The sequence below is a fragment of the Mchenga conophoros genome, linkage group LG18 (genome assembly GCF_057382185.1).
Source record: "Mchenga conophoros isolate Kocher_MC1m ecotype Shallow Benthic linkage group LG18, M_conophoros_male_GT1.1, whole genome shotgun sequence".
Classification (NCBI taxonomy): domain Eukaryota; kingdom Metazoa; phylum Chordata; class Actinopteri; order Cichliformes; family Cichlidae; genus Mchenga; species Mchenga conophoros.
Window position 1 is genome coordinate 5,440,947 of NC_140543.1, and position 27,058 is coordinate 5,468,004.

The following is a 27,058-nucleotide window of genomic DNA, read 5'->3' on the forward strand; positions in this document are numbered from 1 at the left end:
CAAAGACCCTGTATATCCCTCAAGCTATCGTCCAATATCCCTTATAAATGTAGACCTTAAAATAATCTGCAAAGCTCTCTCAAAGAGACTAGAGAAAATAACCCCCCTCTTAATTCATCCTGACCAAACTGGTTTCATAAAAGGTAGGCACTCATCAACAAATACACGTAGATTACTTAATTTGATGGACTACTCATACAGTAAAAACCTAGAAACTACAATATTCTCTTTAGACGCAGAAAAAGCATTTGACAGAGTTAACTGGAAATTTCTATTTGCAACTTTACACAAATTTGGTTTTGGATCCTCTTTCATAAACTGGTTAAAAATATTATATAATTCCCCAACAGCTTGTGTTAGAACAAATGACCAGACATCCTCCAGCTTCTGTCTCTTGAGGGGCACCAGGCAGGGATGCCCACTCTCCCCTTCACTGTTTGCAATTTTTATTGAACCACTAGCAGCAGCAATTAGACAGAATTCAGTAATTAAGGGCATAAAATGCAAGAACATGGAACATAAAATCAGCCTTTATGCGGATGATGTGTTACTCTTTCTCCAAAATTCACAAACCAATATCTCTGTGGTGATTGAATTGATAAACTCTTTTGCAAGAATATCAGATTACTCAATTAACTGGTCAAAATCTACAGTCCTACCGATTAATTGCTCCCTCCATAATTCCTCTTCAACACCACTGCAATCGGGAAATATAAAATATTTAGGTATTAATGTTTCTCCCAAGCTTGCAGATCTAACTAAATTAAACCACATCCCACTTTTAAAGAAGGTAGAAGGTGATCTGGCTAGGTGGAAATGTCTACCCATATCACTCATGGGAAGGGTTGCCGCTATAAAAATGATGGTCTTACCAAAAATAAATGATTTATTCTCAATGATCCCAACTAAACCGCCACAAGATTGGTTCAGATCTCTAGATTCATGTATGTCCAAATTGCTTTGGAAAAATAAACCCCCACGTATAAGCTTAAAAACACTACAAAAGACCAAGGATAAAGGAGGATTAGAACTACCTAACTTTCAGCACTACTTCTTAGCCAACAGGCTTCAGTTTATCTCAGGATGGCTAAAACATACCGTCTTAGATGAACCTTGGCTAGATGTAGAACAAGCACTTTGCAATAATCTAGAGATTTCAGATCTAACATTTATCAGCTCAAACATCCAACGACATGAATGCTTTAAAAGCGTCAACATCAGCTCTTCTCTGACAGCATGGTGGGAGTTTCTAAAATTCACGGAGTCTTCATTAATCCCATGCAAACGTACACCTATCTGGAACAACCCTGACATATTACAAAACAATAATATAATAAACTTTTCAGATTGGAGTGGTAAAGGAATCAAATATTTAGAACATATACTAGAAGGAACAGAATTTATTTCATTTGACGGACTAGTTACACAATATGGGATCAACAAGAAAAGATTTTTAGAATGTCAACAAATTAAATCCATAGTAAAAAAGAAATTTAAACCGGGTCAAGTTGAACTACAAACACCACCAAGTGTGGTTCAATTTCTTACTCTTAAAACCCCCAAATTACTTTCCAAAATATACAGAATGCTTTCTAAAACAGATGAATCAATATCACTTCCTATTGCAAAATGGGAAGCGGATTTATCAGCTAACTTAGACCAAAACTTCTGGTCTCAGACTTGCTTACAAACCTTTCATCTAATCAGAAATCCCAGTCTTCAATTAATTCAATACAAAATATTACATAGAGTGCACTATACAGGTCATCGGATGTTCAAGCAGGGGCGGAGCGTGGGGGAGGCTTACTGGGCTTAAGCCCGGGTTGTTTTGTCAGAAGCCCGGGGTCTTTTGGAGTGTAATTTTTTCATAGTTAGATGCCTGGCTGACAACTGTATAAAACAAAAAGTACACACAATATTCGAAGCACATAGTGCACACTGTGGGAATTTACGACTGTGCGTGAATCCCCCCCTGATATTGGTATGATCCGAGCTCAGGCACTAAGCGACTGAGCGAGGGGGCGGGGCAGCTGCTGCCTGTGAGTGCACTGTTGGAGAAACGGAGCCAGCCATACTAAGGAGAGCTTAAGTTTGAGCAGGTACCAAAGCAAATCATTCGTACCGTACAAATAATGTAAATATGACGGTGAATCACGAAAGATTGATATCAAACTGATCACTTGACCAATATTACGTTACTTGCTCTTCAAGTGAATCAACAAATGGCGAAATGAAAAGCCGAACAAATGCTATTTTTTAGAGTCTTAGCTTACGTGTGTTTATTTCATATTTTCAGTTCTTACCCTCCCCGACTAATTCGGTTTCAGTTATGTACTGAAATATAAGAATGGACATTAGAGGCTTCTTTCAAAGAAAAAACTCAGGTAAATGTTATTTTATATATTATGCTTTGTATGTTGTTCAGTATATTTCTATGCAAAACAAGAGGGATTTGAGTACAAAGCAGGATATTCACATTTGTAACCAGATATTTACATACACTTTAGGGAGAAAACATTTTTACTGTACAACATCAATTTAGAGTAAACTTTTGTTTTAGATAAATATTGAAATATCTTTTGAATTAGTTAAATGTCAGAATAAAGAGAGACAGAGCTGTCTATTTTTATCACTTTGATCAAATTTAGGAGTACATGTACACTAAGTTTATTGTTAATTAATAAGAAAACTCCAGACGATTCCATTCTGAGCTGAAGAAGCTTCTGATAGGTTCGTAGAGTCCATGTGAGTAAATTGGTGGCACAGCTGTGGATGCATATAAGGCAAAACACAGAGCCTGTTTCTGTGACATGGGAACATCAAGAGATGTCAACCAAAACACCAGGAACAGAACTGTGGAGCTCCATAAGTGTGGCTCAGTTTGAATACAATTTGGTGCCATTTAAAATTAAGAAATACAGACAGTTTCTCACTTTACTCTTAAAGTTAACAAATATGTTTTTTATATTTATCAATCTAAAAAAATAAACATTTAGTCTGATTTGATGTTACAATTTAAAAAGTGTTTGTGTTTTCTGAAGAGTTTGTAAATATCTGTATATTTGATGATTGTCAGCACAAAGAGAGAGAGAGGAACAGAGAGGGAGAGGGAGGAACAGAGAGGGAGAGAGAGGAGCAGAGAGGGAGAGAGAGGAACAGAGAGGGAGAGAGAGGAACAGAGAGGGAGAGAGAGGAGCAGAGAGGGAGATGGAGAACGAGGACAGAACAGAGGTGGAACAAGAGCAGGTGAGACACACATGTTAGTCAAATGGTTGTTTACCAAAAGTATCACCGTATCATAGGTCCTCATGTATCTCGTACCTAGTGTTTCTTTTTAGGTTTGTTATTTTTCAAATTCTATATTTATTAAGTTATGCGGGCTTGTTTGCACAACAAGGCTAAATAATTATATAAACTTTTCTCAATCTAAATATTGTACATTGATAGAATTAAAAAATAAGTGTAGTGCAGGTCTATGATGATTTTTAGTGCTACTATCATCTAGTTCTGATTCTGGTTCTGTCTTGGTTAAATCCTAAGTAGTCCTGATTTTGAACTGTTGTAGTCCTGTTTTAATTCTGGATCAGTTCTGGGTCTGGTTGAATTGGGGTTTAGTCCTCATGTCTTGATACAGCCCTGATTTTGTTCTGCCTTGCTGCTTAAAAACTAGTTTAAGGTGTCCTGCACATGTGATATATATTTTTCCCTATATGAAGTCATTCTTTTTTGAACAAAACTCAAAACAGAGCCTATTAATCTTTCAGTCATTTTTACCCCCCCCCCCCCCCCCCCCTCCCAAAAAAAAACAAAATCCCACATGCATACTACCCTTTTGGGCTAAGCCCCGGGTGTTTCAAATGTCTGGCTCCGCCTCTGTGTTCAAGATGGGCTTTACGTCTACCAACAACTGCTCACACTGCCAAACTAATTCACCGGACAATTACATCCACGCTCTTTGGTTCTGTCCACCAGTTCAGAGGTTTTGGCGCGAGATATGTGAGGACTTATCGAAGTGTCTGAAATGTAACATTCCAACTTCCCCCTTAGTGTGTTTGTTGGGCAGCTTAGATAATGTCACTTCAGAAAAGAATATAGCCCATATGGTTTTCACTGCCCTATGCATAGCCAAGAAAACAGTCCTCATGAAGTGTAAAAATAAAAATAATCTTAATTCTAACCAATATAGAAATTATCTATTAGATTACATTAGTCTTGATACAGCCTCTGCCACCACATCAGATCAATTGCTCTGGGCTCCTTTGATCAGCTCCATCACCTAGTGGGGGTGGGGGGTCATAGTTTGGTCCCGCCTTCACTGCTGTGATTGGTGTGGGGGTAGGGACAGGCTTAGGGCGTCGGGGGGTTCCCCGGAGGCATCTTCCTTGGGGGGCTCAACCCGGGGTAGCGGTCATGTCCGGTTGGGGGCTCTGTTGGCTCTTAGGTGACGGTTTCCTCGTGGCTGCGTGCAGCGGGGCTAGGGGAGGGTCTGTGCTGACGGACGTGGGTTACTGACCTGGTAGCCTGTCTGCCCCTGGGTGGGTCCGGGATGGGTGTGAGGTTCTGGGGGCGCTCCGTCTCTGGGCTGGGGCCCTGGCCGGGCCTCAGGGGCTTGGGTCCTGGTTGGTCTGTTGCCGGGGTGGTGGGCGGGTGGGTGCATGGGGGCCTGGCCCTGGCGCAGGGTGCCGCCGGTGCGTCGAGCCACCTGGGGGGCTCTTCAACTGGTGGAGGAGATTGTCACACCTTGCAGGAGCTTTCCTCTCTTCAGGAACTCTCTCTGCAGGAGAGGAGGAAGATCTCAGCCTGGGCGTCTATTGTCTTATGTAGTCTGGAAGATGAGTGGATGGTGGGGTGGGTGCAGTTTTCTCTGTGGTGGGGTTGGGTGGACTGTCCCGGGCTCTGTGGGGCCGGGCGGTGCTGCTGCACTGGGCCCCGGTCTGGATGGGCCTGGGCCCCCTTTCCCTGGCAGGTCGCAGAGTATGGGGGTGCCTACTGGGGTCAGCGGGGGAGCTGGCCCCAGGGAGGGGTCACTTGCCACTCCCTTCCTTCCCTCCCCATCTCCAGCTGCCTCCCTCTTCCCGCTCCACCACAACCACCCACACATGCAGGGCCTTGGAGTAGGGGTGTGTCACCAGGGTGCAGAGGAGGCTACCCCCCCCCCCCCCCCCCCACGTCCCCTTCTGGCTGCCTCTGCCTCAATTTTATCCCACAACTTAGACATTCACATTACTCACACTCTCATTACACATACATATAGGATCTTGGGGGTGGGCACGATACACAGAATCCAAATTACCATCAGGGTGTACAGCCTCTAAACCAGACACTCTAAACCAAGGCACAATGTACATTTCAAATTCCTTTCAATTTAAATATGTTTATATTGTCTCCTGTAAAATAGTCAGATGTCTATTCATATTAATGTACAGAATTCACCTGCTTGCTGCTACTACTGCACATTCACCCAGTGTATATACTATATGTATGTGTGTGTGTGTGTATGTATGTATATATATATATATATATATATATATATATGTTCTTCCTCTACACCCCCCCCCCCCCCCCCCCATTTTTGCACATGTCGAGGAGCGTGTCAGGCTACATTTCACTGTGTGTTATACTTGTATAACTATGCATGTGACAAATAAAGAACCTTGAACCTTGAACCTCACCCCTGGCGTCGTTTCCCACCTCTCAATTTTAAATACACGTAGACATTGAGGGCTAGCAGGTGGGACTATGCGCTTACCTGCTGCTCTCTGGCAGGTAGCTCCATGCCCTTCTGGGTTTTAAATGCACCTTAGAACACACATGCATCAACACTACAATGAGCGGGTGGAGGGAGGTTTGGAGTCTTCTCTCACCCCCGTTCTCTGCGGCCTGCGGGAGCGGGGGGGCTAGGAGGAGGAGTTGGCCGTCCGACTGCGGTCTGGAGTGTGGGGCCTCCCTGCTGCTGCGGAGTCGGGGCGGTCTGCCTCCCCCCACCGCAGGGAAAAGGGTAACACCACCTGGGTCTGGGTGCAGTTCCCCCCCCTCCAGGGGCAAGGGTACATAGACCCGGTTCGTAGAGTACGCTTGGGGAGTGTGATCGTGTGTACAGCGTCTCTTTATGTCTGTCTCCACGTCGGTTGAGTGTGGAGTAAGTGCATATGAGAGCATGAGGGTGGGAATGGATGTTTGTGTCTGTGTGTGCCTGTATGTCTGTGTCTATATGTCAGGTTGGGTATCAGACGCCACCTCTCTGGGGACATCTCAGGCCCTCCAAGGTTTGGAGGCCTATCTCTCCCCCCCCCACCACTTCCCTTGCCAGTGGCGGACTCCCTCAGACATCGGTGCGTTGGTGGTTCTTTGTGTCTGGGGATGGGCGTCCAGGTACACGCCGGCTCACTCCTTGGCGGCCGCTTATCGGGGCCTGGAGCCTGGGGCTCGCTCGGGCCACTTCGGAGGTGGGGTGCCCCCGGCCTCTCGGCCTGGGGCTCGGTCACTCAGGCGCAGCTGGCTGCCGGCGGAGCTCACGGGCGCGTCACTGCAACCCCCCCTGGCTTCTGCTCCGCGGCTGCTGAGTGAGCCCTCATCTGGGACTCTCCTCAGCTCTTTCTGGGACAGTGGAGCGGCTGCCCCTCTGTTGGTCTTCCTTGGTCTCTTGTGTTCTGGGGGCCTCTGGATGTCTGGAGTTTTGATCTCCTCCATACCTGCTTCATGCCCTGGAGGACGGGGCTGTGGCCCCCCCACACCCTCTAGCAGATCATTACATGAAGGAACCTTTTAAAAACAAGCGCGTCCATGCTCACAGGTGTACACACGGGTGATCACACCCACAAACTACACCCTTTTTGGCTCCTACCTCAAAGCACACTGTGTTCTGTTGATCTTATGTGCTGCACAATAATGTTTAATATTTAGTATTTACTGTCATATTCCCATATATCATTGTGATGTTGTTTATTCTATTACTCTTGTTTTCTTCTGCTTGTTCTCTTTTTTCTTTCTCAACAGGTGATCCAGGTGATTGATATATGCATTTTTTTTCCTGCCCATTCTGTTGGTTTTTGTCTTTTGCCCTTCTCCCCCGTCCCTCTTCTCAGCTGTTTCTCTTTCCCTCTTTCTTTCTCCCCTTCTTTCCCCCAGTCAAGTCTGTCCCGTATTCAGCAAGTGAAAATAAAATAAACAATAAAAGGTGAATCAAATGGACCATTACGGCAAGGCTGGGATGGTCAATTTGGTAAAGTAAATCCATTGGGCATCTTTCTTTGCCTTTAGACAACAATTCTGATGCAAAAGAGCCAAACGGGACAGGCAAAAAAAAAAAAAATGATGTGTGCGGTCCAGAAGTAGAAGAAGAAGAAAGAGGAGAGCAGAAATGATGACATTCTAGGCTCGCTTTTCACCTTTGATGTACTCTTAGCAGGAAGACTTTGGTTTGGTGATGTGTTAGAGATAATTTAGTGGTTGAAGCTACTGTGGACTGACCAGATCTGCCATCAGCTCAGAGTGCTGGATATCACCGCAAACCTGAGACAAAGTCATACAGAACAGGTGTGTAAAACTGTGATGGTGTCAGTGAAATAACACTGACTCATGCAGGACTGATAAAAACTCAGCTTGTGGGCTAACAGACTAAAATCAAAGAATGCTTCTCTTTTTCTCTTTTGTTAAAAACTTTGAACATCCAGTGAGACACAGAGTAAAGTGACTTTCCAAGATTGTTTCTTCTTCTACAGATTCAGATAAATGATGTCATTTTGAGCCAGAAAGAACATTTCCATCATAAAGTAGAAGACTTTTATATTCTTTATTTATTTATCTGGTAAAAAGTCTCATTGACTTTAAAATGTCTTTTTCAAAAGAGATCTGGCCAAGACCAGAAGCTCCAGTTTTCTCTGCTTCTGTTTGCAGCAGAGCAAAAAGGACAGAGAGCAAGGGACGAGAGAAGACACGAGACAAAGACATGAACGGGACCAAATACTAACCAAGACAACCTAAACAACAAATACTGAATAAATTCAAGAGCGTAAGCCCTTGAATTCTGATTTAATAAAGTAAATCAGAATACTTTATTAATCCTGAAGGATTAATAAAGTATTCTGATTCTGATAACTAGGAAACATAAGATACACAGAGAACAGAATAATGATTAAACAAGACTCAAAAAACCACAAACACAAAACACTGGGTCAACGACCCAGGTACCCTAACAGCCGAGGGAAAAGATGACCTCCTATTCACATCAGTATGGTATATTTTACTCCCATATCACTACTCAAAGATCATATTTTATTGTTGTAGGTTGTGGAGGTGACACACACACAAGCTGTAGTTCAACAATGACTTCATTCCTCTATTGACCTATAAAGAGGTCTTGTTACATAAGATTAAAGCTGGAAACTGACACACATAAGCCCAAACACATTGTGTTATTGTGGACGTTGAAGTCACTGCATGTGTTTTTCATGAAGATTAAACTTTCCTGTGCTGTTGGTTCTTTGTTTAATTCTGTTGATTCTTACTTTTTTGTTCCTAAAGTTTAAACTAAACTCTTGTTGGATACCAGGTGTTCATTTAATAAAGCTGCAGGTTCAAACTTCTAACTGCATGAAAATGTAATGTGTAATGTCATGTGTTTCTAAGTACCATCATTGATTTTGGTCATCAAATCAGCCATTACTCATTTAATTTGATGTAAATTTCCCCTAATTTGCATATTCAGATTCAGTATTCAGTACCACATGTGAAAGTGACCCAGATCAGATTTGAAAATATTGGATTTGTGCCGTTCACACTGTCATAGCATGATCGGATATAGGGTCGCATAGGGTCAAAAAAATCGGATTTAATGCGCTTTCGCCTGCAGTGTGAATGTAGCCTTAGTTAGTTCTTAGAGTTTGGTTTCTGTGTTCCCCTCTATTTAGTGTCTGTACCGTGTCTCTGTGCATTTCCTGTTTTATTGTGAAGGTCCATGTCTTATGTTAGTGTGTTCCGCTCACATTTCCCCTGTCTCGTGTAGTCAATTAGGATCAGCTGTGTCTTAGCCATTCCATGTCTCCCCCTGTGTGTATTTATACTATGTGTCCTCGTGTGCTCCTCGCCGGTTCATCTGTGTTTTTTCCTGCATCATTCTGTGTCGTCTCCCTGCATCTCCATTTTAGGTTTCAGTTCTGTGTTGTGTTAGTTTTTTCCAGTTTAGGTTTCACCTCCTGCTGGCCTCCTTCGCCCGTTCCTAGATGCCCCTGGTCTCATATCGCATTGGACTTCATCACTGGTCTCCCACCATCCTCAGGTAACAGTTATTCTGACCATCATCGATCGGTTCTCCAAAGCTGTGCATTTCATTGCTCTGCCTAAGGGGATTAGGTGCAAGAGTTGTTAAAATGTATAATTAAATAATAGATGGATTCAATAGCAAACTGTGCCTCGTTCTCAGATGGACAGCAAGTGGAATGTGATAGATGAGATGAGGAGATGGAAGGAAGAAGAGAGGCAAAGAGTGATTCACAGGCAGAGCTTAGTTTATTTCCCAGTTTTGTTGCCTTATGGTTCCAAGCGCCGTGACCAATCTTTGCGTTTTATTATTATCTCATAACACTTGTTACCCTCTCTCCTGTGGACTGTTTAATCTCTACAGTCTCAGATCAACACAGCCCTGCCCTCCAGCACTATCAGCAGCAAGAGCAGAAGCAACCCCCCAAACAGCAACATTGTACCCATCAGGTAAAAAATGGGCTACGTTTGCTTTGCATTGTGCCCACCTGATGACAGTGATGTAGTGTGATGTGATTCCATATTAGATTCTTGATGAATGTGGGTTGTTGTTCTTCAGCCTGCTTCTATGTGCCCTTTTTAACTGTGAGCACCCGCCCCTTTAAACATCTCTGCACTGCCCTGACTAAATGTATATATAAACTGTCTCTATGGTTTACAGTCTGAGTCTGACAAGCTGTCAGCTGTTCATTTCTGCTATTTGAATTGTTAAAAGAAACAAACTATTCATTTAGCAGATTAACAAAAAGAATAGAGAGGCATCCAGTTATTGACATTTATATTATTTAGTTAAAGGTTTGAACAGAAAAACAATTAAACACAGAGCCTCTTCCTGCTTTCTGGAATGAATCACAGCATGAAAACCCTTCCTCTTCTTCCTGCTCTCTAGCTCAGCACCTCCTGTCTGTCCATATCGTTCTGTGTTCCCTCCCCTTTAGATCTACATTATGAAGATGGGTGTAACCAACGTGTGTTAGAGCTGGCAGGCCCCATTCACAGCAGCAACACTTGTTGTTCAGATCAGACCAGTTTCTATAATAAGGAAGTGAAACTTACACAGTCACTGACACTGAGAGGAGAAATGGCGCAGAAAGGAGTTCAGCTGGACCGAGAAACCTTCTCTTGTTCGATCTGTTTGGATCTACTGAAGAATCCGGTGACTATTCCCTGTGGACACAGCTACTGCATGAAGTGTATTGAAAGCTTCTGGGATGAAGAGGAAAAGAAGAAAATCTACAGCTGCCCTCAGTGCAGACAGACTTTCACAGCGAGGCCTGTCCTGGTGAAAAACACCATGTTAGCAGTTTTAGTGGAGCAGCTGAAGAAGACTGGACTCCAAGCTGCTCCTGCTGATCACTGCTATGCTGGACCTGAAGATGTGGCCTGTGATGTCTGCACTGGAAGAAAAATGAAAGCCTTCAAGTCCTGTCTGGTGTGTTTGGTCTCTTACTGTGAGAAACATGTTAAGCTTCATTATGAATGTCCTGCATTTGACAAACACAAGCTGGTGGAGCCCTCCAAGAAGCTCCAGGAGAACATCTGCTCTCGTCATGATGAGGTGATGAAGATGTTCTGCCGTACTGATCAGCAGAGTATCTGTTATCTCTGCTCTGTGGATGAACATAAAGGCCACGACACAGTCTCAGCTGCAGCAGAAAGGACTGAGAGGCAGAGAGAGCTGGAGGTGAGTCGACAAAACATCCAGCAGAGAATCCAGGACAGAGAGAAAGATGTGAAGCTGCTTCAACAGGAGGTGGAGGCCATCAATCAGTCTGCTGATCAAACAGTGGAGCACAGTGAGAAGATCTTCACTGAGCTGATCCATCTCATCCAGAAAAGAAGCTCTGATGTGAAGCAGCAGATCAGATCCCAGCAGGAAACTGAAGTGAGTCGAGTCAAAGAGCTTCAGGAGAAGCTGGAGCAGGAGATCACTGAGCTGAAGAGGAAAGATGCTGAGCTGAAGCAGCTCTCACACACAGAGGATCACATCCAGTTTCTACACAACTACCCCTCACTGTCAGCACTCAGTGAGTCTACAGACTCATCCAGCATCAATATCCGTCCTCTGAGCTACTTTGAGGATGTGACAGCAGCTGTGTCAGAGGTCAGAGATAAACTACAGGACATTCTGAGAGAGCAATGGACAAACATCTCACTGACAGTCACTGAAGTGGATGTTTTACTGCCACAACCAGAGCCAAAGACCAGAGCTGGATTCTTAAAATATTCATGTGAAATCACACTGGATCCAAACACAGCAAACAAACGGCTGTTATTATCAGAGGGGAACAGAAAAGCAACATTTATGAAACAGTCTTATTCTGATCATCCAGACAGATTCACTGGATGGTGGCAGGTCCTGAGTAGAGAGAGTCTGACTGGACGTTGTTACTGGGAGGTGGAGTGGAGAGGGAGAGGAGTTGATGTAGCAGTCGCATACAAGAATATCAGCAGAAAAGGAGGTGAATCCCAATTTGGATGTAATGACAAATCTTGGTCATTAAATTGTTACAACAACAGTTTTACATTTCGGTACAACAACATTAAAACTCCTGTCTCAGGTCCTCGTTCCTCCAGAGTAGGAGTGTACCTGGATCACAGAGCAGGTATTTTGTCCTTCTACAGCGTCTCTGAAACCATGACTCTCCTCCACAGAGTCCAGACCACATTCACTCAGCCGCTCTATGCTGGACTGGGGCTTTACTGTTATGGAGACACTGCTGAGTTGATTAAAGTGAAATAGACTGAAGTCTTTCATATTGTTGTAAGTTTAAATCTGTATTTTAGTTCCCTTTTAGTTTCTCTACATCATTATTATGGTATTTATGTGCTGCACATAAATCAGATGTCAGTCAAACATTATGGGCAGTACCTCGACATCTTCAACATGTTGTCTTGATGTTTTTACGTTTTATAGGTGGAGCTCTTTCCTGTGTCTGTTCAGCCATGGAGACTATCAATGCTTATGGATATTTTTATTTGAAAAATTTCTCCACATGACAACATAAACTTCTCTATCTTCTAAATGTTTACTGAATATTTTTCTTAGGTATTTGTATGTTGTTGTTTCTCTTCACTGATCTTAACAGAGAAGTCTACAGACCTTCCTTTATCACACAGATTTTATTCTCATTTGTACATTTATAAAGAAAACAATTAATTACAGAGCAATAAGAAATTTTAAGAAAGTGCACTATATCATAATTTATAGTAAAGTGTATTAAAGCATCGTTAGTTAGTCACTTATTTAGTTTGGAGCTGTATCATCTGACACTGTAGAAACATTTCCTCCAGCTTCAGCACAGAATGTTAAAAACAGAACTATTAATGAGAACAAACAGTAGGAACACAGTATCAGCAAACATCATGGCTTAAAATGGAGAGTAAAAATCTAAAAAGAAATAAACAAATTAGTAAAAAGGATTTCCTGTTGACATGTTATTGGTCCTATCTTGTCTGCAGCACCTCCAGGATGCTTCTTATATGTTTCTGGTTATTTTTGCACCAATTTTAGTTTTTGTCAGTAGGAAGTTCAAGTTCAACTCAGTGTGTTTGTTTGTTTTTTTCAAACTGATGCCTGACCTTGAACACCAAACATCTGTCAATAAAGCAATGATATAAAATGCTTATATTAGTACTGAAAAACTGCATATCCACTTTACAAATATAAATAATGATATAAATCCACAGCTGAACTGGAGGAGCAGCTGATCTAGTTCACTCATGTGTTTCTGGACTAAGAGTTGGAGCAAATACCTTATGATTCAGTGATGTTTGTTTTTGTTCAATATTTTGTAGATCCAAGAGTGAGTTTGACTCATGATGATGATGTTCCGAATTAAACAAAGTTGGTCACAAATTCTTCAAAGCTGTTTATTAAGAATATATTCACTTGGACTCATGAGACAGGCTTGTGATCCAAGGGAGCCATCAACTGGACAATTACTGACATGACAACAAAAAAGCTAAGTACAGAGGGGGGAACAGAGGTGAAAATACTTGCTTTAAAGGATTGTAATGTTTCCTTTTAAAATAAGTCTCTAAGGTCAGACAAAGGGACAGAAACTCATAGCTTTCTACCAGCCCAATGACAAAACTATAAGTTGTTTTTTAACATCTACTTTTTCATCTATTTGGCAGTCACAGTGAAAAGTATAAACATTGGCACGCTTTGTCTTGTGATTCTGCTGTTCGTAAAAAATGACCATGCGCAAAGTACCAGACTTTAAGGCTTTGACTTGATGCCAATGGCCTGAGGAGGACAGTATTACCCTTGGACATGTGTAGTCTGCCGTCTACTCAATAGAAGAAGAAGAAGCGCGGAAATGGCACAACTGTCTTCAGTTTCTGGGAGAGTTTAACAATGAGAGACTGATGATGCAGAAGAAATCTCCGTGGTTAAAAACATTAAAAACAGTCGTCCAGGATGATGAGATCCGCCACTGGCTCAGACTGCTGTATATCAGCCGGAGACCCGAGATGAAGTCACGCAGCAGGTATGTAAAACTGTGATGTTCTCAATGAACTAACACAGGAACGATCTGAGCTCAGTCTGTAAGCTAACAGGCTAAAATCAGAGAGCAGCTAATCAAACAAGTGCGTCCGTTTTTTTTAAAGGTCAACTTTTAACAATAGACTTTCATGAGACACATCAAAACCAAACAGGGAGGGAAAGCTTCGGTTTTCTGCACTGTGCCACAGTTCGCTGTCTGCTTCGGTTCACGACGCCTCACTCCGGGGCTACAGACAGTTCTCTGCCGCCTGTGGTGCTCCTCACCTCCGTCTGCACCCACAGACTTCCCGAGGTGGAGGCAGGCCGGCAGGGACTTTGAGAGATGGGCTTTACTTTTAAAAATACCCCTTAATCAGGGTCTAACTCACTAAAAGATGGCCACATGTCTCTCTCCAACTTAATCTCTTTCTTTTAAGTAATTGTTTTTCATTGAAATGAAATTAATTGTTCAATAAAATGATTACATTTATAATTTAATTAAAGTTAAATGAATCAAGGTGATTTTGACTTTGCTAGTTAACAGGAAGAGAAACAAACTTACACAGGATAAAATGAAATTTGGACCCAGCAGAAAAAGTCAGATCACAGACAAACAGAAACATTCCTCTTTGGCTAAAATAAAATGCAGATTATTGCTCATCTGCAGTTTTAATCATGGTGAATAATTTATGATTCAGCCAAGTAAGATTCTTCTGTGTGGAGGTTTTTCCCCTGTCAAAAGGCATTGACCATTACCTTCATCTAAACATGGAATTTAAGTCATGTAGTTGCCGTTGTTTGTTTTTAAAGAGCTCATAATATTTTTGTGATGGTAGAAATTTATCTTCAAAGTAATAGTTATAAAGTGAATTAATAAGACTTTCCAACAAAGAGAGGGAGTCACATGGTGCTTCTGAAACATTTGTACAAACCTCTCTCACATATGTGAGCAACATGCTCACAGTGTACAGCCCTGCTGACTGAGGCTGCACCTTTACCTGTCTAATCTTTTTCTTTTTACTTTGTTCCTCAAGTCCCACATCAACATGAAGTGTAAGGAGGAGGAAGATCTGGCTGGCCAGCAGGTCTGGAAGCAGGAGAGGAACTTCAATCTGGACCAGGAGGACACAGATCCCCCACAGATCAAAGAGGAACAGGAGGAACTCTGCATCAGTCAAGAGGGAGAACAGCTTGTAGTGAAACACGAGGATGAAGGCATCGTCGTCTGGAGCGGGGAAGAGCGGCTCAGACAGCTGCATAACATCTGGAAACCTGAGAAAGATTTACAGACCAGCGGTAAAACTGTAATCGCTTTTCTGAAGTGTTAACATTAATATTAAACCTACAGTTTGTATCAGTCAGATCTATTTAATGTGTATTCGTGAAAACATGACAGGGAGTTTTAAATGGACTGGTTCTTATATAGCGCTTTTCTACTCAATCTTGAGCACTCAAAGCGCTTTACAAAACTTGTGCATTCACCCACTCACTCCCATTCGCACAAGCACATTTTTCTTAGTGCTTTCTACCAACATTCAGACACACATTCCACAGATCAAAGAGCAACTTGAGGCAACTTGGAGTTAGTATCTTGCCCAAGGATATTTGAAATGCAGACTAGGTGAAGCCGGGAATCGAACCGATCAGTAGATGATCTGCTCTACCGCCTGAGCTACAGCCACCCCCAATAGTGAAGATTATTTTGAAAAATATCAAGATGTAGATCAGTTTCGAGATCAACTCCAAAATAGATCATCAGTCAGTCAGTAATAAGTGAGTTCTTTTTTGTTTGAAAGGTTTTTTTTACTCTTAATGTTGCTGAAAAATGTCAGAACTCAAGTTCTCATTTGCATCAGAGTGCACAAATAACTTCATTTTTACACACTTTTAATTTCACCTGCAAATGTGAGCAACATGCCCTCATTACAGACTTTAACTAAAACTTTATCTTCTCAGAAGTGTTTTTCTATAATTACATTTTTTTTATTGTTCGTTTAGAAGCAATAGTGGAGAGACCGGCTGACTGCTGCAGAAGAAATCTGCTCTGAGGTTAACAGAACGTCTGATCGTCCAGTATGAGATCAACCTTCAGCAGAGACTGCTGGATATCAGCCGGAAACCCGAGATAAAGTTACGCATAACAGGTAAAACTGCGATGGTCTCAGTGGACTAACACAAGAATACAACTCATGTAGGACCTGATCAGAGCTCAGCTTGTAGGCTAACATACTGAAATCAGGGAGCGGCTAATCACACAAGTGCGTCTCTTTTTTCACGGTAAACTTTTAGCATTAAACAAACCTTGAGACCGAGAGAAAGTGCCTTTATAGAAGATTTATTTAGAAGATTAAGATAAAGGAGGCAGGGAGGGAAAGCTTCGGTTTTCTGCACTGTGCCACAGTTCGCTGTCTGCTTCGGCTCTCTGACCCTCACTCCGGGGCTACAGACAGTCCTCTGCCGCCTGTGGTGCTCCTCACCTCCGTCTGCACCCACAGGCTTCCCGAGGTGGAGGCAGGCCGGCAGGGACTTTGAGAGATGGGCTTTACTTTCAAAAATACCCCTTAATCAGGGTCTAACCCTACAAGACCATCGTGCCTCCCCCACCATCCTCACCTCATTTTAAAATGTATATTTTTCAACTGAATTATATTTGGGTTCAAGAAAATGATGAAGTTTTTAAAATAACTTTGTAATGTTCTAATAAACAGTCTTAACTCGAACTAAATCAGCTCAAATCTCACAGATGTCAGTGTTATTCACAAAGCATGGAAACATAGTTGTTAGTTTTGAATGCAGCCACAGCAGGCAAACTATGGCTGCATGCTCCAAAGAACAGGAGCACAGTAACTGAACACACTCTTAGCACACTTACATCTGATTTTGGGAACAGTTAACAGATCTGAACCTGATGACCTGAGAGGTTTAACTGGGTCAAAGGTCGAGAGCCAATTGAAAACTGTCCGGTTAAACCAACTAAATGATGAAACCTTTGATTTAAAATGTCATGATCAACAGTATCAAAGGCAGCAATGAGATCAAATAGAACTAAGACTGAAACTCTGAGTCCCTAATAATCTTCAGATCACTGATGACTTTAGTTGGGTTGATTCTGTGCAATGACTGGCTGTGAAACCTGACTGGTACTTATCTGCTATGGCACTGTGAGATTTTCAGTTTAATCTACAACAATGACAAACATTTACTTGCAGCGTGAAGCTGGCAGCAGCTACCTGAATGATTTGTACTCTGAACTTTCCTAATAAGAGTATCAGAGCTCGAGAGTAACTTACACTTTCATTTTTCACATTTGTACAGTTTAAATTTCACTCCCATATGAGGACATGCTCAGAGTGGACTATATTTGCTCAGATGTGTTTTCCTGTCATCACATTATTAACCTTTTTCCTCAGTGACCCTTTGTTCCTCAAGATCTCCCCCTAACATGAAGTGTGAGGAAGAGGAGGGCCTGTATGACCAGCAGGTCTCCAACCAGGAGAGGAACTCCAGTCTGGACCAGGAGGGCCCAGATCCTCCACAGATCAAAGAGGAAGAGGAGGAACTCTGCATCAGCGATGACGTAGAAAAGATTGTACTCAAACAGGAGGATGAAGGCCTCATCTGGACTGAAGAAGAGCAGCTCAGACAGCTGGATAACATCTGGAAACCTGAAATGAACTTACACAGCAGGGGTATGTAAAACCGTAATGGTCTTACCTAAAAATTAATATGACTTTAATTCATTCAATAAAGATATTTTGGAAACACATCAGAGTTCTTCAAGGCCAGTGTTTAAATAAACTCAGCTGATTGTTAGTCGAGGTTTTCTGAGAGCTTCGCTGCTTTTTATCCCCATATTTTAATCCTACTTTTAAATTTCCCCTTCTGTCTGATGTTTGTCTTATCATTTACATAAACATCTTTCCAACAGTAATTGGTGGACAAACTGTGATTGGTGCATAGAAATTTACTAACGTGTTAGAAGTGAGTGCATGAAATCTTATTTTAACAGTTTCCAGGTCTGGGTAAATGATATGATGATATTTCTGATGATATTTTGATTAAACTCTGTTGTAGAGTTGGAAATGGACAGCTGTAGACACCACTGCCGAGTAGTCATTCTTGTTATACTTCTATATTTATCTAAGACAAGTAATTTTGTCCATTTGTCACCTCAGCTTTCCCACAACAGCATGAATGTGAGGAGGAACTGGTTTTTGGGGACCAGGAGAGAAACTTCAGCCTCGACCAGGAGGATCCGGAGCTTCCACACATAAAAGAGGAAGAGGAGGAACCTTGCACCAGTCAGGACGTAGATCAGCTTGTAGTGAAGCAGGAGACTGAAGGCATTATTATCTTCATGGTGGCTCCTACTTATGAGGAAAGTGAGCCAGAGCTGGACAGTGAACATCTCCTTTCTTCCAGCTCTCCTGAACCAGAGAGCAGAGATCAGCAAGACAACTTTCCTGTGTCAGAGAGTCAGCGTAAAACTGACACAAGTAAAAAGTTTGTGAAATGTGAGATTTGTGGAAAAACCTTTGAGTACAGATCCAAACTAACGAGACATATGAGGGTTCACACAGGTGAGAAGCCACATTCTTGCAGCACCTGCGGAAAAAGATTCAGCCTGATGATAAACTTGAAAACTCACATGAGAATCCACACAGGTGAGAAGCTTCATTCAGAGGATACAGTTACAAAGACACATGAGGATTCACACTAGTTAAAAGTGGGAGAACTGTCAGATGAAGCAGTCCACTGAGAAGCCAGATCAGAGCAGATCAGATGACCTCCTTCCTTAAAAAACTCTGTATTGTTTATTGTATGTAGGGGTGGGAGATATAGCCTCAAAATAATATTTCAAGAAACTTACATTTAAAAAAAATAATGTACATTTTATCAGCTCGGCAGGCAGCAGCATTTATATGTGTAAGTAAATGATGGATTTTCCATCTTTCTCTTCCAGTGAGCTGCTGTCACTGATGACAGCTTAGCTAATTCAAAGTGTGAAAATGTGGCCACCTCAAGGTGCTTGATATTGTAAGGTAAAGACCCAACAATAATACAATGAAAACAGAGAAAACCCAAACAGTCATATGACCCCCTATTAGCAAGCGTTTTGGCGACAGTGGGAAGGAAAAACTCCTTTTTAACAGGAAGAAACCTCCAGCAGAACCAGGCTCAGGGAGGGACCCCCATCTGCAACAAGGAAAGTTTTAAGTCTAATCTTAAAAGCTGAAGGCTCTGCCTCCCATTCTACCTTTAAATACTCTATGAACAACATTATAGTGCAATGTTAGTGACACGGCATACATGAAATATGAGCACATAAGTATCCTCAGGGGTGTTTTTCCTGGAAGTTTTAAGAAAAGTGTATTACAAGTGCTTACACTCTAGCTTAATATCCAAAATAACCTTGTAATGCGGAGCCTGCACAATTCTGTCATATAAGCAGAGGTGGAAAGTAACGAATTACATTTACTTGCGTTACTGTAATTGAGTAGTTTTTTTGTGTGTTTGTACTTTTTAAAGTCATTTTTCAAGTCTGTAATTTTACTTTTACTTAAGTATATTTTTTAAAAAGTATTGTAGTTCGCTACGTTTTCAATCACACCCGTTACTGAGTAAATTAAAAAAACCATTGCACTTCGGAAATACTGCAGGGAATGATGGGTAGTAGAACAAATTGGCGCTAAGGTCACGTTAAAGATGGAGTCTGACATCGGTGTTATGGATCCAGTGAAAAAAGAAGCCCCGTCGAATTCTGCTGACCCTGAACTCGAAGAAACGGATGTGAACCCCTGGCCGTATTTAAGGGACCATTTCGGCTTCAAGTGCAAGAAAGGCAACAGCTTTATTATGCAGTGTAAGCTGTGTTTGCCCAGAGAGACCGAGTTAGCAGCTTTTAAAAATTCCACATCAAACCTGCGCAAGCATGTGGAGGTAAGTTAAATACAACTCGTACCGTTATGGTAGCAAAAAGGCTGTGTTCAAATTAATCACATTAAGTTAAGACATCTGTGAAGAACACAGATAACGTTGGTTGGTACTAGCAACTTGCTGTAATCGGGCACGTTGTTGTCCACGCAACTTACATTTTTTTTACTGGGTTGGTAAATTGCCAAAAGAAAATGTGTTTACCTACGTTTTTCCTGTTTGTTAATAATAAGAATTTATTTAAAAAAATAGTTAAATTAAAGACAGAAGCGGCTACTTTCTTACTTAACCCACATATGTTCACACTGCAGGCAAAAGAATAACAGAGCGCTCACTTACCTTAGATTAGTCAAAGACAGCTGACTTCTGTTACTTGTTAATTAGCACTTGCAACCTCCCGTTAACTAGCCTGTTACTGTCCAATAAAAAAAACCCCACGAGGTATATTGGTATAATTTACCAGCGGTAGCTATGTAATGCATTGATGTCTTATTAGGGACATCAAAAAACTTTCTCTCAAACTTAACACTGGCCTGCCTGCCTCAGCTGCCTTCGAGCGTCTCTTTAGCTGTGCTGGACTACTGTTCACTGCAAAGTGAGCAAGGATGAACTCTACTAACTCTGAAAATCAACTGCTCCTCAAAATTAACAGGAAGTTCAGAGAGTAACACTCTAGGATGGATACAAAGGAACTTTAATCTAGAGGTACAGTAGGGCAGGGCCAAGTTTAAAAAATTCAAAAACATTTTTAAAGCAGCTGCCGTTCAGTTCAGTACTTGTTCTCTTATTTGACAGTTTAGAACACATTCTCATGTGAAAGAATGATATGGTTTTGTATTGAAAACACTGTGATACCTGACGGTTTGGTTTGGTTGATTGGTTTGGTGACCATTATCCATTTTCATGTATAGACTTGCAGTTTAACTGCCACTGCACTTTAATTTGTAAAGTTTTTCTTTTCACTAAAAAAGAACTACTTTGAGATTTATATCCCACTGTCCTTTTTTGCACTACTCAGAAGCGGCTGTCCTCCTGCTGACAGAAAAGTAACTATGTAACTTTTACTCTGAGTACATTTTAAATGAGCTACTTTTTACTTTTACTTGAGTACATTTTTAGACAGGTAATTTTACTTGTACTTGAGTAAAATTTCAGCAAAGTAATAGTACTTTTACTTGAGTAAAATATTTTAGTACTCTTTCCACCTCTGCATATAAGGAAAAGAAATTCTACCTGGTTTGTTTCATCTTGGGTCGAGCTTTTTAACCTCCTGCTTTTCCACCGTGTAGCACATCAGTAATTTCCATCCACTGACTGCTCTTGCTGTTATATGAAATGTAACTCGCGAGTGCTCCAGTGATGCATGGTTGAATCATTTGTTTACCTTTGGGTCGCACATCACTGCTGCTAGTATCTCCTGCTCACGTGCCTTCACAGCCCGGTTGTACTCAAGTGTGTTTTTGCTTAAAGTGTTGTAACAGGTTTGCTTTTTTCACTTTCAGTGGGAAAAGTTTTCTTGCATATTTTGCGAACATTCAGCTACCAAACTGTGACTGGAGCCCGACATATGGCTCTGGCTGTGAGACATGACTGGGGTTGACTCATTGGGGTGAATGCAAACACATGATGTTCCTCTAAACACACTTTTTTGTAAACATTTATACCAGTATTATTGCAGATCATATGATATGTCACAGCCCTAATTCTGTTTGTTGCATATTCCATTAAAACCTGTAATGAAGATGAAACACGTATTTACATTCATTTGATGTGATATTTGTATCGTGTTGAGCTGTGGAGGTGACAAAAAAGTTGCTGAGATGTTTTATTTTTTTGTTTAGTGGAGAGGTTTTACTCCACAGAGTCAAAGCTGGAAAGAAACACACATGAGACCAAACATTTTGTGATTTAATCTTGATTTTCATGAAGACTGAATTTCAGCATGTGCTCATCCTGTTGATTCGTATGTTGGTGTTGGTTATGTGTCTTAAAAGTGAAATAAAGATTTCTTTAAAACTTCTTGTGGCTATTTTTTTAAGGCACAATCTTTACAACATGAAACAACGTCTGTGAAGCACATTTTGTACAGTGGGCAGGGAGACTTGCCCATCACTGTGGTGGTGGGGTGGATGAGATTTGCCTGCGGTCACTTAAGGCTCTGTATGTTGTGGCTCTGTCCTGGTTGTCCTGCTCAAACATTGTATGGAAGTTGAGGTCAGTGCCTTCAGACCGGCCAACTATGGTGGTAATCATGGTCCCCTGTTTTATGAAGGGAGTGTAGAGGGTATGTTTGCACTTCAGGCCTCCCTAGGAAGGTCTATATCTGTAGTCACTTTCACTGTTTTCTTATTGCTGTTTCAAATTGTTGTTTCTGTTTGTAGCCTTTTTATTGAAGGATTTTGGTTTATATTATTAATATGTGCATTTGTTGTTATTAATAATATTTGCTTCACTCTCCATTTGATGTGTTTTTGGTATGTTTTACTTTTAATTGTTCTATGATTATGTTTATGTGTGGTTTATAATTATATTTAAGTTCTGGGTTTTTTTATGAATAAAAGTGACTTAACTTGTCAGAGATATGAGACTTTGGGCATTTCCCCTTCTGTCTTATTCTCAGTGTCTTGTCTCCATGTTTATTTACCTCTGTGTTGCTATCTTTGTGTCTCTGTCTCTTTCTCTTCCCCTGTTCAGTGGGATTTAAGACTTCCAACAAATAATTTCAAAGGGTCAATTAAATTTTAATAAAACCATTTTACTCAACACTGCACTCGAATTTTAGCATTTTTTTTACTCAGTCATAAAAAGATTCATCTTAAAATATGTTTTAGATACATTTTTATTACTTTTTTCTTTCTTTCTTTTCTTGTTGTTGTCCCGTTTCGTTTTTTAGCCATCAGAATTATTGTCTGAAGGCCAAAAAAGATGCCCAACTAACTTAATTTACCAAATGGACCATCACGGCCTTGCCATATTGGTCCATTTGATCAACCTTTGTTATTATTTATTTATTTTAATTTATTTTCAGTTGTTACAGATAGGACAGACATGACTGGGGGATAGGAAGGAAGGAAGGAAGGAAGGAAGAAAAGGGGAAGAGGGACAGTGAGAAAGGGCACTTAAAAAATATCTCCCAGGTCACCTGTTGAGAGAAGAAAATAAGAGAAAACAAACAAAAAAGAGAGCAACATAATAACACAACACCATTGCAATAATCTAGCTAAGTGTAAATAACAGTAAATATTAAATACTGAATGTGATTGTGCAGCACGCAAGATTGACATCGCATAATGTGGTTTGAGGTAGCAGCCAAGAAAGGTGTAGCTTGTGTGTGTGAACACCTGTGTGGATGAGTGCTCGTCTATTCAAAAGGCTTCTCCATGTAACGATCTGCTAGAAGGTGTGGGGAGCCACAGCCCCGTCCCCCAGGGCATGAAGCAGGCATGGAGGAGATCCAGGCCCCAGACATCCAGAGGCCCCCAGAGTGCGAGCGCCCAAAGAGGACCACCGGAGGGGCAACCGTGCCACCTTCCTGGGAAGAGCTGAGGAGAACCCCAGATGAGGGGTCACCCAACAGCCACAGAGCAGAAGCCAGAGGGGGCTGCAGTGACGTACACGCGGGCTCTGCCGGCAGCCAGCTGTGCCAGAGTGAATCGAGCCCCCGCAAGGGGCCCGACCGAGCCACGGGCACCAGGCCCCACCAAGCAGCCGTACCGGGGAGTGAGCTGGTACAAACCTGAGCGCCCAGCCCTGGACACCAAGAACGCACCGATGTCTGAGGGCATCAGCCACCAGCAGGGAGTGTGGTGAGGGGAAATAAGCCTCCATACCTTGGAGGGCCTGAGATGTTCCAAGGGGGTGGAGTGTAAGACCCGAGCTGACATATAGACACAGACGAATAGGCGCACACAGACCCAAACATGCATTCCCACCCTCATGCACACATATACAAATACTCGGCGCTCATCCAACCTGGATACAGACACAAATGGACACTGTACATGTACTGTACAGCACGGCCCCTCCTGAGAACCCTCAATGTCTACATGCATTTAAAACTGAGAGGTGGGCACCGGCGCCAGAGGTGAGGTTGAATACAAAGACTGTCCTCTGGACACCGTATAACATGCCCGATCCCAAGGCCCTATATGTATGTGTTATGAGAGTGTGAGTAATGTGGATGTCTAGGTTGTGGAATAAAATCAGTCTGCTGATAAAACAGTGAGCACAGTGAGAAGATCTTCACTGAGCTGATCCATCTCATCTCATAAAATTGAGGCACAGGTGACCAGGAGGGGACAGAGGGGGAACGACCTTTTATTGCTTTTTTCTACAACAATTTCTTAGTTCAGCTGCAGTATTTGATATCCTGTAATGACTAAAATGATAATTTAAACAAATTTACATAAAAAGATTGTCTTTTAAATGTTAAGTTTATTTAACAACTTTAAAGGCTGAGCAGTGCTATTTTTAAATGAAAAACTCACAGGCTCACATGTTCCAGGATTGAATTAGTGTCTGATAACCCTCCCTCTTCCTGCTCTCTAACTCAGCACCTCCTCTCTGTCCACATGTTCCCTTGTTCCCTCCCCTTCTGATCTGCAGTTTGAAGATGGGTGCAACCAACATGTGGTGACGTATAAGAGCTGACAGATCCCATTCGCTACAGAAACCTATGTTGTTTAGATCAGAGCAGTTTCAGTTCTGAGGAAGTGAAACTCACACAGTCACTGACACTGTTGGGTGAAATGGCGCAGAAAAGTGTTCAGCTGGACCGAGAAACCTTCTCTTGTTCGATCTGTTTGGATCTACTGAAGGATCCAGTGGCTATTCCCTGTGGACACAGCTACTGCATGAAGTGTATTGAAAGCTTCTGGGATGAAGAGGAAAAGAAGAAAATCTACAGCTGCCCTCAGTGCAGACAGACTTTCACAGCGAGGCCTGTCCTGGTGAAAAACACCATGTTAGCAGTTTTAGTGGAGCAGCTGAAGAAGACTGGACTCCAAGCTGCTCCTGCTGATCACTGCTATGCTGGACCTGAAGATGTGGCCTGTGATGTCTGCACTGGAAGAAAAATAAAAGCCTTCAAGTCCTGTTTAGTCTGTCTGGCATCTTACTGTGAGAAACACCTTCAGCCTCATTATGATGTGGCTCCATTAAAGAAACACAAGCTGGTGGAGCCCTCCAAGAAGCTCCAGGAGAACATCTGCTCTCGTCATGATGAGGTGATGAAGATGTTCTGCCGTACTGATCAGCAGAGTATCTGTTATCTCTGCTCTGTGGATGAACATAAAGGCCACGACACAGTCTCAGCTGCAGCAGAAAGGACTGAGAGGCAGAGAGAGCTGGAGGTGAGTCGACAAAACATCCAGCAGAGAATCCAGGACAGAGAGAAAGATGTGAAGCTGCTTCAACAGGAGGTGGAGGCCATCAATCAGTCTGCTGATCAAACAGTGGAGCACAGTGAGAAGATCTTCACTGAGCTGATCCATCTCATCCAGAAAAGAAGCTCTGATGTGAAGCAGCAGATCAGATCCCAGCAGGAAACTGAAGTGAGTCGAGTCAAAGAGCTTCAGGAGAAGCTGGAGCAGGAGATCACTGAGCTGAAGAGGAAAGATGCTGAGCTGAAGCAGCTCTCACACACAGAGGATCACATCCAGTTTCTACACAACTACCCCTCACTGTCAGCACTCAGTGAGTCTACAGACTCATCCAGCATCAATATCCGTCCTCTGAGCTACTTTGAGGATGTGACAGCAGCTGTGTCAGAGGTCAGAGATAAACTACAGGACATTCTGAGAGAGGAATGGACAAACATCTCACTGACAGTCACTGAAGTGGATGTTTTACTGTCACAACCAGAGCCAAAGACCAGAGCTGGATTCTTAAAATATTCATGTGAAATCACACTGGATCCAAACACAGCAAACAAACAGCTGTTATTATCAGAGGGGAACAGAAAAGCAACATTAATGAAACAACAACAGTCTTATTCTGATCATCCAGACAGATTCACTTCGTATAAACAGGTCCTGAGTAGAGAGAGTCTGACTGGACGTTGTTACTGGGAGGTGGAGTGGAGAGGGGGAGGAGTTGATGTAGCAGTCGCATACAAGAATATCAGCAGAAAAGGAGGTGAATGTGGATTTGGATATAATGACAAATCTTGGTCATTAGATTGTAACAACAACAGTTTTACATTTCGGTACAACAACATTAAAACTCGTGTCTCAGGTCCTCGTTCCTCCAGAGTAGGAGTGTACCTGGATCACAGAGCAGGTATTTTGTCCTTCTACAGCGTCTCTGAAACCATGACTCTCCTCCACAGAGTCCAGACCACATTCACTCAGCCGCTCTATGCTGGACTGATGTTTTACTGTTATGCTGGACTGAGTCTTTACTGTTATGGAGCCACTGCTGAGTTGATTAAAGTGAAATAGACTGAAGTCTTTCATATTGTTGTAAGTTAAATCTGTATTTTAGTTCCCTTTTAGTTTCTCTCCATCATTATTGTGGTATTTATGTGCTGCACATAAATCAGATGTCAGTCAAACATTATGGGCAGTACCTCGACATCTTCAACATGTTGTCTTGATGTTTTTACGTTTTATAGGTGGAGCTCTTTCCTGTGTCTGTTCAGCCATGGAGACTATCAATGCTTATGGATATTTTTATTTGAAAAATTTCTCCACATGACAACATAAACTTCTCTATCTTCTAAATGTTTACTGAATATTTTTCTTAGGTATTTGTATGTTGTTGTTTCTCTTCACTGATCTTAACAGAGAAGTCTACAGACCTTCCTTTATCACACAGATTTTATTCTCATTTGTACATTTATAAAGAAAACAATTAATTACAGAGCAATAAGAAATTTTAAGAAAGTGCACTATATCATAATTTATAGTAAAGTGTATTAAAGCATCGTTAGTTAGTCACTTATTTAGTTTGGAGCTGTATCATCTGACACTGTAGAAACATTTCCTCCAGCTTCAGCACAGAATGTTAAAAACAGAACTATTAATGAGAACAAACAGTAGGAACACAGTATCAGCAAACATCATGGCTTAAAATGGAGAGTAAAAATCTAAAAAGAAATAAACAAATTAGTAAAAAGGATTTCCTGTTGACATGTTATTGGTCCTATCTTGTCTGCAGCACCTCCAGGATGCTTCTTATATGTTTCTGGTTATTTTTGCACCAATTTTAGTTTTTGTCAGTAGGAAGTTCAAGTTCAACTCAGTGTGTTTGTTTGTTTTTTTCAAACTGATGCCTGACCTTGAACACCAAACATCTGTCAATAAAGCAATGATATAAAATGCTTATATTAGTACTGAAAAACTGCATATCCACTTTACAAATATAAATAATGAT

At 41.8% G+C, this 27,058-nt stretch overlaps 3 protein-coding genes across 3 annotated transcripts; all 3 read left to right on the forward strand.

Moving 5' to 3' along the window:
• Window positions 1-10,337: 10,337 nt before the first annotated feature.
• On the forward strand, window positions 10,338-12,678 carry LOC146553036 (tripartite motif-containing protein 16-like). The gene has a single exon (XM_085255465.1). The coding sequence runs from the start codon at window positions 10,340-10,342 to the stop codon at window positions 11,999-12,001; it is 1,662 nt and encodes a 553-aa protein (XP_085111591.1). The 5' UTR covers window positions 10,338-10,339; the 3' UTR covers window positions 12,002-12,678.
• A 3,074-nt stretch (window positions 12,679-15,752) lies between these two features.
• Window positions 15,753-22,143, forward strand: LOC146553037 (uncharacterized). Its single transcript, XM_085255551.1, has 3 exons — window positions 15,753-15,894; window positions 17,161-17,439; window positions 17,926-22,143. Exons 2-3 carry the CDS (start codon window positions 17,193-17,195, stop codon window positions 18,468-18,470), a joined length of 792 nt encoding a protein of 263 aa, XP_085111677.1. The 5' UTR covers window positions 15,753-15,894; window positions 17,161-17,192; the 3' UTR covers window positions 18,471-22,143.
• A 745-nt stretch (window positions 22,144-22,888) lies between these two features.
• On the forward strand, window positions 22,889-26,800 carry LOC146553038 (tripartite motif-containing protein 16-like). The gene has a single exon (XM_085255423.1). It carries the CDS (start codon window positions 24,433-24,435, stop codon window positions 26,122-26,124), a length of 1,692 nt encoding a protein of 563 aa, XP_085111549.1. The 5' UTR covers window positions 22,889-24,432; the 3' UTR covers window positions 26,125-26,800.
• The last annotated feature ends 258 nt before the right edge of the window (window positions 26,801-27,058 follow it).

What these genes read in the sequence shown, in the direction of transcription:
- LOC146553036 (XM_085255465.1), top strand. Translation starts at nt 10,340, where the DNA reads ATGGCGCAGAAAGGAGTTCAGCTGGACCGAGAAACCTTCTCTTGTTCG.
- LOC146553037 (XM_085255551.1), top strand. Translation starts at nt 17,193, where the DNA reads ATGAAGTGTGAGGAAGAGGAGGGCCTGTATGACCAGCAGGTCTCCAAC. An exon ending in AATGAACTTACACAGCAGGG is followed by an intron (nt 17,440 to 17,925) that starts GTATGTAAAACC and finishes TTGTCACCTCAG; the next exon opens with CTTTCCCACAACAGCATGAA.
- LOC146553038 (XM_085255423.1), top strand. Translation starts at nt 24,433, where the DNA reads ATGGCGCAGAAAAGTGTTCAGCTGGACCGAGAAACCTTCTCTTGTTCG.